The following is a 16,636-nucleotide window of genomic DNA, read 5'->3' as shown; positions in this document are numbered from 1 at the left end:
CCTTGGCTTTGGCGGGACCATTGTATCAGAAGCCCAGCCCTGTGTCAGGATGCTACATTGGCACTGTACAAACTCAGGACAAGGGGTCTCTGTTCAAGGGCATGTTCTAGTGAAGCACTAAAGCCCAGATCCTCCAAAGCTGCCAAAGTCCCTGGAGCCCAAGCACCCCTAAATACGTCCTTGCTGGGTGAGATTCGCCCCTGCCCAGATACTGCAGGGATCAGGGTGCTGCTTGAGCACCCCTGGCAGGCGGGGCTGGGGCTCAGTGCTTCGAGCAGCATCTTGCTTCCTTCTCGTGCTGCCTCGGTGGCCCCCAAAGCCTTAGGACAATGGGAAGAGACACAGCCCAGATAGGGGTGTTCCCCGCAAGCCTTCGCTCTGCTGATGTTGCTGCAATCCCGTGTTGCTAATGCTCCTTGTGCCTCTCTCCGCAGACCCCCCAGCCAGCCACGCACAGGCCCCACCACACCTCATGCAGCCCACGGCCCGCCAGGTGAACGGGGTGCTGGGCAGCTCGGCTTGGCTGTCTGTGTCCCTGCCTCCGGGGGCGCAGGTGAAGGCAACAGAATGGAGCTTCACCGCGGGGCCAAGCAGCGCCATCGTGGTGGCAGAGTTCAACGCCGGGAAGCTGGAGCGGCCGGATCCCGGTGACCGGTTCCGGCAACGGCTAGAGGTGCCCAACGCCACAGTGCTGGGCATCCGGGCACTGCAGCGGGATGACAGCGGCAAGTACAGTGCCCGCGTGAAACTGCACCCGGCGGTCGTGGAGGATTACGACTTCCACCTCGCCGTCTACGGTAAGAGCCTGGAAGTCCGTCAGGGCTCTGAAACACAAGCAACTCCTGCGCCGGCTCTAGGCCTCACCACTGCTCATTTTTGGCAGATCCAGAGGGGGAGTCAGGTGAGGGATGAGGGGACTTGCCTGAGGCCACCCAGAGGCAGTGGCAGAGCCCAGGTTCCCACTGATGCTCTAACCGTGTGGCCTAGAGATTCGCACCTCACGCCCACTTGGCACCTTCCTCCTCACAAAGTTCACACGTGTGTGTCTGGCATGACCCGCTCTCCACTTGCATTAAATCTCTCCAGCTCTGGTGTCTCTCTGAGCCCCAGAGATGGAGATGAAGAACTGTGCAAGTGTCTTGGTGGGCACCGATAAGAGACCGCTCCTTCCCCTGGCCCTGGCCTGAGTGAGCCCCAAGGAACAGGAGTATCAGAGATGGTGAAAGTCTGGGCATCTCCTCAGGGCCTGATGGATTTTGGGTGCTGGAGGCTGGGGCACATGCCAGGGTCGGGGTGGAGGACACTTGCCAGGGTGGCTTGGTCTCTGCAGTGTCAGATCCAACTGCCTGTCTCCCGCATGCAGAACCAGTGCCAGCACCCCGGGCCCACTGCCAGCTTCTGGGCAGCACCCCAGAGTGGTGCAACGTCACACTGCATTGCCAAGCACCCAGCCAGGCCTCTGTGAATGTGACCTGGGGGATGGGCAGCCCACCACGCCCACTGCGGTTCGAGCCACACCAGCTCTCCGCTGACGGCCGGAGCCTGCGCCTGGCCCTGCCGCCCAGTGTCTGGAACGCCACCTACACCTGCAGCATCAGCAACCCCGCCGACCGGAAAAGCGCCTCCTTCGACCTGCATGCCACCTGCCTCCGGGAAGGTGAGGGGCTCAGGGCCTGGCCTTGCATGGCTGCTCCAGGGACTGGGATCGTGGGACTGCTGCTGGAGGACCCTGGACAAGCATCTCCCCCTTCTCAGAGCCTCATGTCCCCACTGTCATGACATGGGGGTGCATTTGCAGCCACTGAGTGCTCTGGGGACAGGAAGGGAGAAGCACAAGGCTGGAGGCAGTGCCTTTATGGCACCCCATGTTCTCCGTGCAGTGGGGAATGGGACCAGCTAGCATGAGTGAGCTGTGGGGCATGCAGCCAGCACAGTGATGGGCTGTCCCTGTCCCCACCAAACCCCCACAGCCAGTCCCAAGCACCCTCTTAGCTCCCCCTCGGCCCTGACCCGTGGCCCCTGCCATTCCAGACCGAGACTCGTCCTCCTCCAAGCCAGGCTACGTGGTCCTGACTATCATCCTGCTGGCACTGAGTATTGGTGGTGCTGTCTGGTGCTGGCGCTTCAACAAGAAGAAGTCGGCCCAAGCCAGTAAGTCCTGGGGATGCCAGGTGCTATGCCATGCCTCAGGGAGCTGGGGCTTTGGGAGGGAGGTGCTGCACTGCAATGGGTCTGTTTGCACCTGGGAAGGCATGAGACCACGCAATGCCCCTTTGGAGAAGCATCCACCGAAACCCCCCATGTCTCGTCTGGCTGGCACCTGCACCGCAAGGCATTCTGCACAGCCAGGGGGGTTGGGGCACAAGGAGGGTGCAGCTGCCCAGATCAAGGTGCTGGGGGTGGGGAGAGCTGGGGGGTCTCACCCACCTCTCAGCCTCATGCTCTCATTGCAGCTGCAACCCCCCCAGTCCCAGCTGAGCCCAGCTCCTTGGACCCCCAGTACGCGGAAATCCTGCGGAGGAGCCCTCCAGAGGGCAACGACCAGGTGAGGTCTGCTGGGAGCAGGCAAAAGGTGAAGGCTTTGTGAGCAGGCGGGAACATGAGTTCAAATCCTGCCAGCACATTTGCCCAACACTACTTGGGAGGCAGCCCCATCCTCGCCTCCACTGCACTCAGCAGATGTGGAGCTTCCCGGGGCCCTTTACTGAAACTGGGGCAAGAAACAGCTCTCTGGTGCTAGGAGATAGGGCTGCTGCCACCATGGCATGGCTTTATCTGTCCTGGGGAGTTGATGACTTGGGGTGCACCGCAGAGCCTAGGCAGCCTGTGCCCTCTGGTTGTGCAGCCGGCGCCAACAGTGCACAAGTGGGCACGTGTGCATCTCGTCCTGGGAGCTGCTTGCTGCTACGCTGCACTTCAGGTGCAGGGCTGTGGTGGCCTCTGCCTTGCTCCCATCGCTGTGATGTGTGTGTATGCAGGGGAGGGGGGATATGGTGTGTACTTGTGTGTCCTCTCTAGGAGCTGCTGCTCTCTGCTGCATACCCCTTTAGCGGGGTTGATGCTCCCCTCCCTAGTGTGTTGCCCCTCACTGGGGCAGAGAGGGCATACCATGCCAGGGGAAGCCCATGGTTCAGCCCCACTGGCAGCCTGGGGAGGGGGCAGACCAGCCCAGTCAGCTGGCAGAGCAATGGTGACGGCCTCCTCTCCACTTCAACCTCAGGCCCTGCGGCACCTGGATGGCACTGTGGACCGGCGCTTGCAGAAGGAGGCACTCATCACCACCGTGTACGACCAGATCCGCCCGACCCCAGCAAACGCAGCCGAGGTCACCTAAACTGAGCAACGTAAGGGCACGCGCCCCTGCTTCCCAACAGGTCAAGGGAGAAGCGAGGTCCCCAGGGGCTGGGGAGGCCGGGAGAGGATGCTCTTCTGAGCCTGTTATCATGGGCCCCTCGCTGCATGGGGGCCCCAGGACCAAGCCTCTGGGGGATAGAGGGGGTCAGGCCTTGTCTACACTTGGCTGTGCTGGTTTCACTTGAAACTGGATCAGGAACTGAGTCGGTTACATTGACACAAGCCATTCCATTTACACCCAGTGGAGATGAACCTGATCCAGATTTCTCCCAGGGATGGGGCGAAGCATGTGAACAGGGGCTGCAACCAGAACAGGGCTCAGCCATCCCCAGTGTCCCCTTAGGAAATGTCCTGAGCAACAGACGGGATCTCCAGACTCGCCTGTGCTGGAACATGTTTGTCCAAGGGGTTTGGGAGCATGTGAGCATGTCTCAGGGCAGGGCTTGGACCAGGGGACCCTACACCCCTATGAGTGGCCTCAGGGACCTTTCTCCTTCCCCCAGGACCCAGCTGAGTGGGAGCTGCGGGGTCGTTGCCACCCAGCGCCCTGGCTTCAGCTCACCCGGTGCTCTCCTGCCCCATGGCTCTCCTACCACCTTGTGTTTTACAACCTTCCCTGTGCCCCCGGAGCCTGCTGGGGAAAAAGGGACTGGAGCTAAGGCAATGGAGCTGGCTGAGGTGGGAGCAGAGGCTGCAGTTCCCGGGGTGCAAGCCACCGAGAAAAAAGGCCAGAAAGGAGAGGAGCCAGGCTGCACCGGGGGGCACGGCCCATCCAGAAGGGACATCAGCAAAGCAGAGAGCCACGGTCCCCCTCCCCGCGGGGCTGCAAGCGGGGCTGCAAGTGGAGCATCGTGGTGGCAGAGGACAGGTTGCTGTGCCCCTCCCCAGCTCTGAACAGGATGTGGCCATAAGAAACCATTGATCTCCACGTGCCGGGACCTTGAGCTGCATTTATTTTGTTCAGTGGTGCTCAGCGAGCTGCAAAGCAGCAAAGAGAAGCAGGACTGATCCACTAATGAGAGCTTTGATGTGGGGAGGGTCAATGCTGCCTGGCTCCAGGGTACAGTCCCAGCAAGGGGGAGAGGCAGCTGGAGCATTAGGGAGGGGAAAAGCTGGCAGGGTAAAGAGAGACAGCTGGAAGGGTGAGCTGCAGCTGGTTGGGACTGAGGGTGACAGGGCCGGCTGGGGTTGCAACGTGGCACAGGGCCTGGAAGAAGCATCCCCATGATATTCCTGGGTGGGTGAAAGGTGCAGGGCTGCCTGGGGCTGGTGGAGGAGCAGCCCCAAGCTCACAGGTATCCCTTCCCAGGACCACGGTAGATGTGCTGGTGAGCAAATTAGCAGGGAGGTGCCAGGAGTTGCATGTTACCAGGTGGAACCTGCTAAAAGGTGTATTGACCAGAAAATGTACTTTGCTCACACGCACTTCCCTAGAGCTGGGATGGGACGGGAGCGGGGTGGGATCAGTGCCTGGGAAAGGCCCAGGCCTCCCACTGATGGCAGCAGGCTGCAGCCCAGAGTGAAGCGCCCTGATGAAAGGTGTATTGACCATCTGTCAAGAGATGGACTTTGCTCACACGCACTTCCCTAGCAACTCTAGAGCTGGGTTGGGACGCACGGTGCGGTAGGATCGGTGCCTGGGGTGAAGCGTGGATCTGAGCCCTGCCCAGAGCAGCCTTCTGGGGGTCCAAGACCCTCATCCCCAGCCCTGCTCCCTTCTTGCCCTGGGGGGGTGTTACTGCTGTCTGTAAAGGGGGTATCTCCATTCCCGTTTCCCTCTGTGTATCCAGCTAGGATGGGTGGGGAGCGCTGGTGCTAGGGTTACCCCCTCTGCCCTTGATCCAGAAGGGATCTGGCTCTGGGCTGGGACACGGGGCATTATCAGGATGAAACAAGTGAGGATGAGTTGGCAGGCAGATCTCATGTGAAACGTGTGTGTATGTGTGTGTACATGTGTATATGCGTGTGTGTGTGTGTGTACATGTGTGAAGAAATCACCCCAACCCCAGCGTGTCTCAAAGTCCTCTCTTCTTTTCCCCACTTCTGTGAGCACATGTAGCAAGGCAGGCGTCTGTTCCCGACGGGGTATGCCTCTGCGTTCATGCAAATATAAGAAAATTATGAAAATTAGCAGCCGGTTGCAGTAGTCTGTGGGGACGTGAGGTGGGTGGGCAAGAAGAAGAGCAGCTCTGGTTCTCACTGCCCCATTGCTCAGCCCTAGTGCTATGAATTCCCAGACAATCCTGCCCTGGGAATAGGGAAGTTCACCTCTTGCCACTTCCCTATTTGGTGATCCCAGAGCTATCTGCATCCTGCCCCAACCAGGACCAGCTCAGTCCTTTGTGTCCGGTCTCAGCCGGGACCGCTTCGCTTTCCTGCCGGCAGTCTTCCTCCAGCCTGCTCTGGTCCAAACAGCCAGTCCCTCCTGCGGGACCGCAGCCCAGGGCAGTGTGGGACCTGCCCTCGGGCACCTGCTGCAGCTGGCAGGGTAATCAGCATGTGTCCGGTCAAGCCTGGCTTAGTCAAACTGCTGTCGCGCAGGTTGCCGTGTAACTAGGCCATGTCGACCACAGGCAGGAAATGCAAGGGTGACCTGCCCTGCAGCTTGAGAGACAGCAGCCTGCCCTCCGCAGCTGAGCTGTTGTGACAAGGGAGCTGCAGGCCCCTGGGGTGCCGCCCATGGCCCTGTCTGGCAGGGGACGACAAATGGGTGCCACGAACAGGTGCATCTATAACATTGCCACCATCACGCCTGGCTGTGCACGGCAAAGAGCGTTGGGGAGGCTGCTTTATGAGTGGCCGGCCTGAGGGAAAGCTAAAAGGGACAGAAATATGAAGCAGGTGGTGATGGGAGAGGGCTGGAAGAGGCATTGAGATCCCCAAGGGGCTGCGGGCACGCAGCTCTGGGTGCAAAAAGTGTCTGGAAGGGAGAGGCAGCCTGTTCTGTGATGCTTGCAAAGCCCTTGGCTTCTTCCTATGTCCCCTCCCCGTGCAGGCTTAGTGAGCAAGGAGATGAGCATGCACTCTCACTTCCCCTTGAGCATTTGCAGCTCCGAGATCTTCGCAGCTAGTGCTTCAAGGCATGGCCTGCAAGAGCCCGCTGGCCCCAGGGATGCTACTAAGACTGATTGGCTGCTGGGCAGGTAAGCTAACACGAAGGCGGGGACACAGGTGTTTAGCAGTAAACAGGTGGCTTATTGTTAGTGAGGCAGAGCCACTCTTCCCTCTGCTCTTTAGTCCTGCTGCTTCTAGCTCGGGAGCTCTGAGCTCCAGGTGGAGAGAAAGGCATGGAGGTGGCCTCTGTCCCTGTCTTGCTGCTGCTCAGCTCTTGGACAGGTGAGTGGGCAAATGCTGGCTTGTAGCCCACGTCTTCCCAGCTTGAGATAAGGGCAGGAGACAGATCGGGGCAAACAAGGGGAAGGTTTGCAGCTGCCTCTGCCCATTTTCCCCCTATGGTAGCACCCAGCCAACCTATTTAGAGAGATGCAGAAGCTCCTACCTGGCTTGAAGTGCTGCAGGTCAGACTAGGTGGGAGATGGGGAGGGTGCTGGGTGTCAGGTGAATGCTGTTGGGCTGCTATTTTTTTTATATGCAGCTGCCGGTCATGAGAAATAGCTGCTCTACCTTACCTGCTTATTCACCAATTTTCATAAATTGTAGTTCTAGAAGATTTTCATATTTCTGGGGTTAAAACTAGAAACACCAGGGTCATGAGTGGAGTTTAAACCTTCTCATCCTTGGTAAACCCAACAAACTCACGAGCCTGGGAAAACTTTATGGTGGTTGGAGGGCTGTTTGGCTGGGTGGACGGAAAGGAGCTGGTCTCTGCCGGCACAGTGGGTTTGCTCGATTCGCTTGCCGGCAAGGTTCTTTGGGTGGATGCGATATCTTTTATTAGACCAACTAAATAGCTGGAAAAAAAAAAGTTCTTTCTTTGATTCTTTTGTGTACTCACTGCATTAAGGAAAGCAGCTCTGCTTAGAGCTGGAAGTGCTTTGCAGCTCTGAATACTCATCCAGCCCCGGGGTGTTAAGTCTAAAGGGTCTGAGCAATGCTTCTTCAGTTCTCTGAGTGGTTTTTTGGATTTGTTTTGCTCTTTGTTTTTTCTTGGCTTGTCAGAGGAGAGTCCTAGCCGGTTCCCACCCCTGCTTTGTTCTGGATCTGGGAGGGGATGTTACCCCTTATCTCAGTGCAGGGCTAGTGTGTGGGTTCTTGGCATGGAAGCTGTGGGGTTAGGATTGGACCCCTTTTTTTCCTGTTTTTTTGCACCGGTCCTGGAAGCACTGCAATACCAGGTCAATGCATGGAGTGGATGGAGCACGCTCCGGTTCCACCACCAGCTTAGGGGCAGGACACTTAAGATGCCTGTAAATATTGATTTGATTCGAGATGAGGGAGAAGCTGAGAACTGCTGGTCTCCATTGTATCCTGGCGGGTGCTATTCTGTAGTTTAAGTTTAAAACAAAGCCCCCAGAGCAGCTCTCTTCCCTCTTCCTTTCAAAGTCCCAAGAGGAAATCGCAGCACAAGTCCTAGCTGTCTTGGGAAACTATCACTTTGCAGCCCGGGGAATCTGCAGAAAACTCTTTGTCTCATGCCTGGTGGGTTAGCCCTGGGGTGGGGGGAGCTGTTTCTAGCCAAACTCGGAAGGAATTGGCCCTGGCCTGTGGTTTCACACTGTGGTGCCCTGAATTTGCAGCCCCACCATGCAGATCTCAAAGAAGAACGTACTTTTGTGCTGCTTTGGAGTAAGGGAATGGAGAGGCAGAGCGGCAGGGCTGCGTCCTGTGAATGCTCCTGGCTGAAGTCAGGCATGGGACACAGAAAATGAGGGTGGGAAGGGACCTCGGGAGGTCACATCTAGTCCAGCCCCCTACTCAAAGCAGGACCAACCCCAACGACATCATCCCAAACAAGGCTTTGTCTACCCGGGTCTTAAACGCCTCCAAGAATGGAGATTGCACCACCTCTCTGGGTTGCTTGCTCAAGTGCTCTACTACCCTCCTCATGAGAGGTTTTTTCCTAATATCCAACCTGCCTTACTGCAACTGGAGCCTTTTGCTCCATGTTTTGTCACCTACCACCACTGAGAACAGTCCAGCTCAGTAGTTTTCAACCTTTTTTCATTTGTGGATCCCTAAAAACAATCGAATGGAGGTGTGGACCCTTTTGATCTGTAAGCGTGGGTATTCATGTACTTTTCATTGATCGCAGTTATTTTTCGTGGACCCTTAGGCATAACGTGCACGCCTTCAGCAGTCTGTGGACCACAAAAACCACTAGTCTGGCTTCATCTTCTTTGCAACCACCCTTCAGGTAGTTGAAGGCTGCTGTTAAAGCCCCCCTCTGTCTTCTCTTCTGCAGACGTCTGCCAGTTAGACAAGGTGCTGGATACCACTCGCACGAGGCTCAGGGACCCTGGGTGTGGGGTTGGGACCTCTAATTTTTGCCCCTTTTGCAGCAGAGGCTGCCTCTGCAATTCCACCCTCTCCTGGCAGCAGTGCAGCTCCTCATGCTCCCTCCCAGGGCTTGTGGATAAGGGGCTGATATGGCATTGAATAGTGAATACAGATGGCATTGAATAGCATACATTCATTCATCCTTGTTATAGGAAAGATCTCCCTCGAGGCTGGCCCAGGTCTCTGCATTCACCTCCCCCAAAGACCAAGGGGGGGTTCCCAACCTGCCTCCCATCCAGCTGTTGAAATGCAGCTGTGGGTCAGAACTCCCTGAACTGGAGGGGGCCAGGCAAACTGTTCTGGATCAGTCCCGTGGCTAAATAAAACCTTAATGCTCCACACACGTCAGGCTTAGGATGACAGCCCCAGATCTATTTTAAGGTTAAACTCCACAGATTTGATCCTCTGGTGCCCAGCAGCATGTGCTGTCATTTATCCCCTCCAAAGCAGATCTAAAATGGCACTGTTCTGCTGTTCTGCAACACGTCGTGGCCCCGGGCACAGCTGGAGGGGGCAGGAGAGTCTGTAACGCTGACAGCAAGACCTGCCAAGGGAAAGCCCTGGCCTTGAGCCAGCAGGCAGGTAGCTGAGCAGAGGCTGGTGAGGCTGCGAGCTGCAGAGACCATGTTTGAGGATAAATATTAAGACTAGTTTATTATTCTGTAGCTGGTGAATGCAGTACACGGAAATGGAGGCCTCGCCTCTGGCACACCTCCGGGACACCAGCCTGTTCCTGGCAGAAGGACACAGGTGGCACTGGAGCTAACCCAGACACCAGGATCAGCACAGGCCGGTGCATCCTTGTTCTCTGTTGTTGGCAAACCAGCATTTCACACCTGCTTAGGCTGGGTTTAAATTATTGCACAAGCTAATACAGAGGCTGAGCATAGCCTGGCCTGGGGCCCGATAGCCGAGCTACCATGAGCGGCTGATAAACCCACACCTCTGCTCCTGCTCTAGATTATTTTCATATAATAGAGACCACTGGGTGCTGTGGTCAGGGTAGAAAGCGGGGTGCAAGCTGGAGCGTGCGGCATAGCAGCAGCTGCCTTTGTGCTATACAGGCTGCACAAAGGGGCTTCAACCGGAGCGAGACTCTGGTGTTTCTCCAAAGGGCTGGTTGGTGTTGGGTTTCAGAGCAGGGGGGTGGGGGGGGTGTGTGTGTGTGGCACGCATGTCTCAGCCTCCGAAGCCTGCAGCTCCGTGCAGCAGGTGCTGGCACGTGCTGGGCGTGCGCCTGTTACAACCCAGCCTGTGGTTTGCCGGGTTCTGCGCTGGGCTGTGGTTCCCTGTCATTTCAGCTCGCAGACTTTGCAAACCAAATCGACCTCGTTGACTGACCCAGAGTGTGTGCAAAGAGGCAAGAGAGAGGCAGACAAATCCACCTGGCCGAGCTCAGAGCTGAGAAATAATTAAATGTCATTAAGAAGTCACCCCCTTCCCCCGCCTTCTGGAGACGAGCTCTGCATAGTGCAGGAAATCAGCGTCTCATAATTTTGACCACCAGAAGCTTTAATACAAAATTGGCTCTGTGATGTGGAAGCCTGATCTCCCTTCCTCTGTGTAATCGCATCTGCCTGTCCCTTTTAAAGCCCTGGATCTGAGTGATAAGAAGAGGCTGCTGGGCTGGGGGGATTGGGGGGGGGGCGATTAGATTCAAATTTAGTAATACCCAACTTTTGTATCACCTTCCCCATCCCAAACCTCTTCAAGAAAATTGGAGCCAAATCCCACGGTTCTCACTCAAGTGGAAATGACACTAGGGATGGGAAGTGGGGCTGGACTGGGAGCTGGGTAGAAGGGTTTGGGACACTGGTCCTGCACTGGGACTCGGGAGATGCGGAATAAATTCCTCGTGCTGACAGCATGCAAGACACAGGGTGTTTCTGGATTGGATCTTCCCCACCTCCCCGCCATTCAGGCTGGGACTAATGTTTTTTTTTTTAATAATATATTTATTTCATATGCCCAGTCAGATCATCCAAATCAGTTCCAAATCATATAGATTGAGCAGAACTCAATCTTTCCAAAAAACATATCGACTGAGCTCAGTGATACTAAACACCACGTATAGTGCTACAACCGGCGAGCATCCTCCATCCCAGACCTCTCACGCTGGGACTTCGGATATTCCCAAATCCACTGGCAGGCATTGACTCTGGGATTTATTCAGCAAGAGCCAGAATAAGACGGAAAAGCGACCGCTTCTGGGGTGGGGCAGGATTGAGGCTCAGCCAGGCGCAGCGTTGCAGCAGAGCGGGCTCAGGATCGCGGGGAAGAGGACCCGGGGTCTCGCTGCAACAGCAGGGCTTTGCTGGGCGGGGAGAGTGGAAAAAGTGGGGCACTGAGACGGAGGTGTCCTGGGGTCTTGATCATCAGTGAGATTCAGGGTAGGGGAACACTTCCCACCTTTCACATCGTAGGGAGATAAATGGGCTCCATGACACATCTGGCCACTTCCAGGGGCTCTGCCTACAGAGACTGTGGCCCCCTTGTTACAACCGTTTCTTACTTTTTTAATTGTCCTGTTTCTTAAGGTCTCTCAATGACCACTGCCCTGCCCACAGCCCACCAAATGAATCGGGTGCTGGGCGGCTCGGCCTGGCTGTCCGTGTCCCTGTCTCCAGGAGAGTTGGTGAGGGCGACAGAATGGAGCTTCAGCACAGGGGCGGGCAGCGCCATCATGGTAGCAGAGTTCAGCACTGGGCAGCTGAAGCAGCTGGATCCCGGTGGCCAATTCGGGCAGCGCCTAGAGGTGCCCAATGCCACGACGCTGGGCATCCGGGAGCTGAAGAAGTCTGATGGTGGCATGTACAGTGCCCGCGTGAAACTGCACCCAGCGACTGTGAGGGACTGTCACTTCCACCTTGCCATCTACGGTATGGGGCTGGGGGGCAATGCTTAGTGCTGGGCCCCTGTGCAGCCCATCTGGCTTCCAAAATGGGTACAGGGGAGGATTGCAGCCCTCCTGTCTGTACCCCCAAGGCCCAGTCTGCCCCTCTAGGACCTAGGTCCAGGGACAGAGCTGGACGGGCACTCAGGGCAAGCTGTCCTCGGGGTCTTAGGGATGTGTTTGTGGGGGTCCAATGCTCTGCTGCCTAGAGCCAGACTCACCTGGGAGAGGTGGCTACAGTCAAGCAGGGAGGATGATGGCTGGGGAACCCGGGCAGTTCAGAGCCTCCAGTGCCAACACCTATGGTTGGCTTCTTTCGAACTCAGAGCTGGTGCCAGCACCTGAGATCCTGAGCCAGGTGCACCCCAGCACACTGGGCTGGTGCAACCTCACACTGCGCTGCCAGGTGCCCACCACAGCTGCCATGAACATCACCTGGGGCACAAGAGACCACCTGCAAGATCTGGCGTGGCACCACATCTCAGCTGATGGCCAGAGCCTGCACCTGGCTCTGCCCCCGGGCACCTGGAACGACACCTACACCTGCAGCGCCAGCAACCCTGCCGACCGGAAAAGCACCTCTGTGGCCTTGCAGAGCCTCTGCCCGAGCAACACCACACGTGAGACCTGTTCTCCTGGCGGATTCAGTCGAGCCGCCGATGGGCGAGGGGAGGGGAACCCGGGAGGCAGCTGGTTCCTGGCCGTGCGTGTGTATTTGCACAGCGCAGACAGATCCTGTTTCCTCATAATCCCCATCCCCTTTTAAACCCTGCTGCCAAACTGAGCCCTGCAGTTCAGGACCCACCAAGCAATTCCCCCATCAGCCTGGGAACTGATTCATGCCATTGCAAGCTCCTTAGGGGCACAGACCCAAGGGGGTTTGGGCACTGCAATCTCCTTTGGTTTCAATGGGACTTGGATCCTAAACTTCCCATTGAAAGCAATGAGGAGCAGAGGTGCCTAAATCCCCTGGGAAACATTTGGGCACCATGCTTCATCTCTAAAGCATCTGGCCAGATGTTCCCCTGGTCCCAAATCCTTGTTTGTAGGATCTGCTTGGCACCAAGAGCTGTCACAGGCCCCCAGCTCTTGCCAAGCTGTGGTGTGTTGCGCAGGGGTGGGGGTCACATCTTTCCCTGCACCGGACCACCCTGGGAGATGGTGAGCGATGTTGTTTTTCTGGTTGCAGATGCCACCATGTGGTGCTTCCTGTCCATTGGGCTGATTGTCGCTGTGGGCATGTGCTTTGGTGCCTGGTTCTGGAGGAGGAGGAGGAAGAGGAAGGCAGCTGGAAGAGGTGGGTCCCTGCTCTTTGCAGGAGCTCCATCTCAGTGACCTGACCCAGCACTGGAACAGGCCTTCGGAGGGCTGGGTCCTGCTCCCTGCTTTGCTGCTGGGTGCCTCTGAGCAAATTCTTGCCTTGTGCCTCAGTTTTCCCATCTGTGAAATGGGATGAGATGGGGTTTGTTATTCGGTGAAGAGGCCTGATCACTATACATGATAATCCTGCCCTCTCCTCAGCCCCCATGCAAGACTGTCCTAGTGAGCCCCAGTACACGGAGATCAAGAGGAGGAGACCGCCGGAGGGAGATGAGCAAGTGAGTCCCTGCAGGAAGAGACGTCCTGGTGCCCTCTGCTCATGGGGACTTGTACAGTGCAGGGATCCCCAGACCCCGGCCTTGCCCCTGTCCTCTTGACCCCATACCGTTTCCCACCAGCTTGTTTGTGGCAGGGGCCCTTTGTCTTCCAGCTGCACAAAATGCCCCATCAGGGACCGGAAGCCTGTGGCTGCCCTCATCACCCCTTCTTGCCAGCCGGGAGTTGTTATTGTGACTGCAAGCTTCCTTCTCCCAGCTGCTGCGAGACATCCCAGGGAGCCTGGCGGAGCTCTCCCGTGCCACCCAGACAGGGCACTATTGCCTGAGTCTGACGCCAAGACGTCCCCCTTTGCAAGGGAGTGGCATAGTCTTTACTTCTTATCCTAAAGTTCTCTGCAGCTGTTATGAAGCTGTCAGGCCCCACCCCAGAGGCAGCTGCATCCAAGGACGGGACAAAACTGGCACTTCCATATCATCTATTTTTTACTTTGGCAAAACCCCTTGGCTTCCCTGGCTCTCTTCAGCCAGGCTGGATGCAGGGTGTTTCCCAGGACTGGCAGGTCCGTGAGGATTTTTCCCTGGTCTGTTCCAGCCGGGAGCGCCCTCGGTCATAGACCTCCCAGCTGATCCCCGCAGGGGACCTGGCAAGGACAGCCCCTGCAGCCAGCGGCTGATCCAACAGCTGTTTCCACTTCTGCCTCATCCTTCTCTTGTAGGTCCTGAGCTCCCCGCCTGAAAGCCCTGCTCAGAGCCTTCTAAAGCCGACGCCGGTCACCAGCATCTATGCCCAGATCCAGCTGAGCACACCTCGGCTCCTCACCTAGGCCAGGTGAGGCTGTGGGGAACACGGGGCTCCGGCTACGTCTGCAGCACTCATCCAGGCTGGTCCCGTCTGGACAGAGCTGGGGCCATGCCTGTCAGCTCTCAGGGCAGTCTAGAGGACTGGGAAACCCCCATCCATCCCGAAGCCCTGACGGGGAAAGGTTTTTCCTGCATGCTCAGACCTCCGAGGGCCTGTGGGAATGGAGCATCCCGTGCTGGCACTCAGCACCGACCCCTCTGGAGGGCACCAAACCTGTCCAGCCCCCTGGAAAGTTGGGGACAGAGGGAGCTGTGGGTGGGGGCAAGGGCAGGATCTTGGGCAATGGGGCCTGCAGGTTCCCCCCCACACCTTGGGAAGGGAGTGTAGAAGTGGAAGGCTAGGTTCCTGGGTCTGGGCAGAGGGGGGCTGGTGCCTGGCTTCTCTCCCTGCTGCAGGGAAAGGCACGAGAGCCAGGACGCCTGGGTTCCCTGCCCATTTCTGGGAGAGGCATGAGTGTCGGGACGCCTGGGTTCTGGCTCCTGCTCATGCTCCCGTGCTTCTTTTACAGGACTTCCTGGCTCCGAGAGAGGCTTTTATGTGGAATTCTCTGCTGAAGTGCTTTGAAATTCCTGAGCCAAAGCCAGCGCCCTCCCCCCGACTCTCGCACGCACGCACGCATGCAGGCCTGCACTCGCACGCCTGCCTTTGCATGTGCGTGCACTCGCACACATGCACACCCTGCCCAGCGTCCTTGTCACATTTGACCCTTCCCCTCCGCTTTGCTCCAAACCAGGAGCTCGCTCTGCCTGGCCCCGGGGCTGGATGTGGGTGGCAGCAGCAGCAGCAGCTGGTCTGTTGGCTCCAGGGCTGCAGCCGCCTGGGCCTGCCAGAGCTGGATTTCCAGTAGCTCCTTTGATCCTCTTCCCCATTCAGCTCTTGACTCTGCTTCTCTCTGGAGACACCCATGCCTCCGCCTGGCCCCAGCCTGGGGGCAGCCCCACACCCCCTGCCAGTACGGCTGTGTCAGAACAGGGTCCTTGCCAAGCGGGGTCCCCAAAGACATGACCGGAGGGGGCAGGTCTTGGCGTGCAGCTAATGTAGGGTCAGGGGATGGAGGTCAGTGTGTGAGCTGGCGAGTCCTGGGCAGGCTGGGCCAGGGGCTCTGTACTCACCCCCTGATGGTGCAGGGCTAGCCAGGCTCTTGGGGCTGTGCATGGAGCTGGCCCTGATCCCTCTTGGCTTGTCTGCTCGATGACTCCCGTCTGCCAAGCAGGACATGCCAGCCAGGATGCCCTAGGAAGGACTGCCCCAGGGCTCTGCCCAGGCCTGGGGGCAGGCAAGAGACCCCCTGGAGTGACCCTTGCCCTTTTGCACTGCTGGAGGGTTAGCGGGGCGTCTGGCTCCAACTTCTCAGAGATGGTGCAGCCACCGGGACCCAGCAGAGCAGCCAGACAGAGAGGATGCTGGCCAGGCTAGGCTCTCCCAGGCAGAGGGGCCAGGAGTACAACCCCCCCCCCGTCCCCCCCCAGGCAGGAGGGACCTGGCCTGGGGGGAGATCAGGCTGGAGTTGGGCAAGGAGCTCCCCACCATCACAGGCTGTGAAGCCTCTTCCTCAAGGTGTTTCCTTAGGGCTGCACAAGATGCAAGTTCCAGCCCAGGGGACTGGAGAGGAAAGGGAACCGGCGAGGGTGCATGCGCCCGCATCTCTTGTGCTATGAGTAAAGAGCAATGGTGGTTTGGATCTCATGTGAACTCAGAGTGTTCTTACCTCAGGAAAGGGAACCGGTCCCCCAAGGAGCTCTGCTCCTGCCATGGTGTTTTGCGGGGGGGCGGGGTTTGAAGTCCCTATGATTGATCTGGATGGGGGGTGTTCAGCTCCATGGTCTGTTCCTGGGTGCATCAGGCCGATCGAGACACACTATGCAACTGTCCCCGTGTGCAAACTCATCCTATACACTAGCGTTAGTTCTCTCGTATAAGTGCTGGTGTGCAAGGTGCTGTAGGAACAAGAGGATCCCTGCCTACCAGCAGCATCCTCCAACATCTGGATTCCACAGAGAAAACCTCAGCCCAGCTCCCACCAACCAACTCGCCGCTCACCTCCTCAGCCAGGTTGCTCTTCTGCAGCAGCCAGATGTGAGGAGAGGCACCTGGGAGGCCTTCCAGAGGCCTGGGGGGCTGCCCCACTGACCCCTGGGGAGGTCTGTCCTCCATCAGGCACCTGCAATTTGGGGCCTCCCCATGTGGCTTGGGACAGCCTGCGCCTGGTGTGCGGGAGAAACAGGCTTGGCATCTGCGGACTCTCCTCCCGCTGCAGAGAAGTAGGGACCAAACACGGCTCCTGGGTCTGTGCCAGGGCCAGCGCGAAACCAGCGGGTTCAGGCCTCCCGCACTGTCATCCTCTGTGTAAGCCCCATGACTTCCCCCAGGCCTCCCCTGGGAGCTGCGTCCACCAGGGAGCAGGAGATTGGTGCAGCCCCGTGGTTTCCGGGACAGCGCTGAACCCTGATTCTGCCCCCGGGGCGGGGCAGG

General features: G+C 57.8%; 2 protein-coding genes across 2 annotated transcripts; both read left to right on the top strand.

The window, feature by feature from the left end:
- The first annotated feature begins 437 nt into the window (after positions 1-437).
- On the top strand, positions 438-4,983 carry SLAMF8 (SLAM family member 8). The gene is made up of 6 exons (XM_019555926.1): positions 438-797; positions 1,364-1,657; positions 2,032-2,151; positions 2,454-2,545; positions 3,221-3,344; positions 3,858-4,983. The coding sequence occupies exons 1-5, from the start codon at positions 473-475 to the stop codon at positions 3,332-3,334; spliced, it is 945 nt and encodes a 314-aa protein (XP_019411471.1). The 5' UTR covers positions 438-472; the 3' UTR covers positions 3,335-3,344; positions 3,858-4,983.
- Positions 4,984-10,871: 5,888 nt separating this feature from the next.
- Positions 10,872-15,845, top strand: LOC109324085 (SLAM family member 9-like). The gene is made up of 6 exons (XM_019555942.1): positions 10,872-11,690; positions 12,031-12,324; positions 12,894-13,001; positions 13,226-13,302; positions 14,019-14,131; positions 14,673-15,845. The coding sequence occupies exons 1-5, from the start codon at positions 11,357-11,359 to the stop codon at positions 14,124-14,126; spliced, it is 921 nt and encodes a 306-aa protein (XP_019411487.1). The 5' UTR covers positions 10,872-11,356; the 3' UTR covers positions 14,127-14,131; positions 14,673-15,845.
- Positions 15,846-16,636: the final 791 nt, after the last annotated feature.

This window comes from Crocodylus porosus, unplaced genomic scaffold (genome assembly GCF_001723895.1).
Source record: "Crocodylus porosus isolate Cpor-Errol unplaced genomic scaffold, CroPor_comp1, whole genome shotgun sequence".
Classification (NCBI taxonomy): domain Eukaryota; kingdom Metazoa; phylum Chordata; order Crocodylia; family Crocodylidae; genus Crocodylus; species Crocodylus porosus.
Note: the sequence above shows the minus strand (reverse complement) of the source record. Positions and strands in the feature narration are given on the sequence as shown.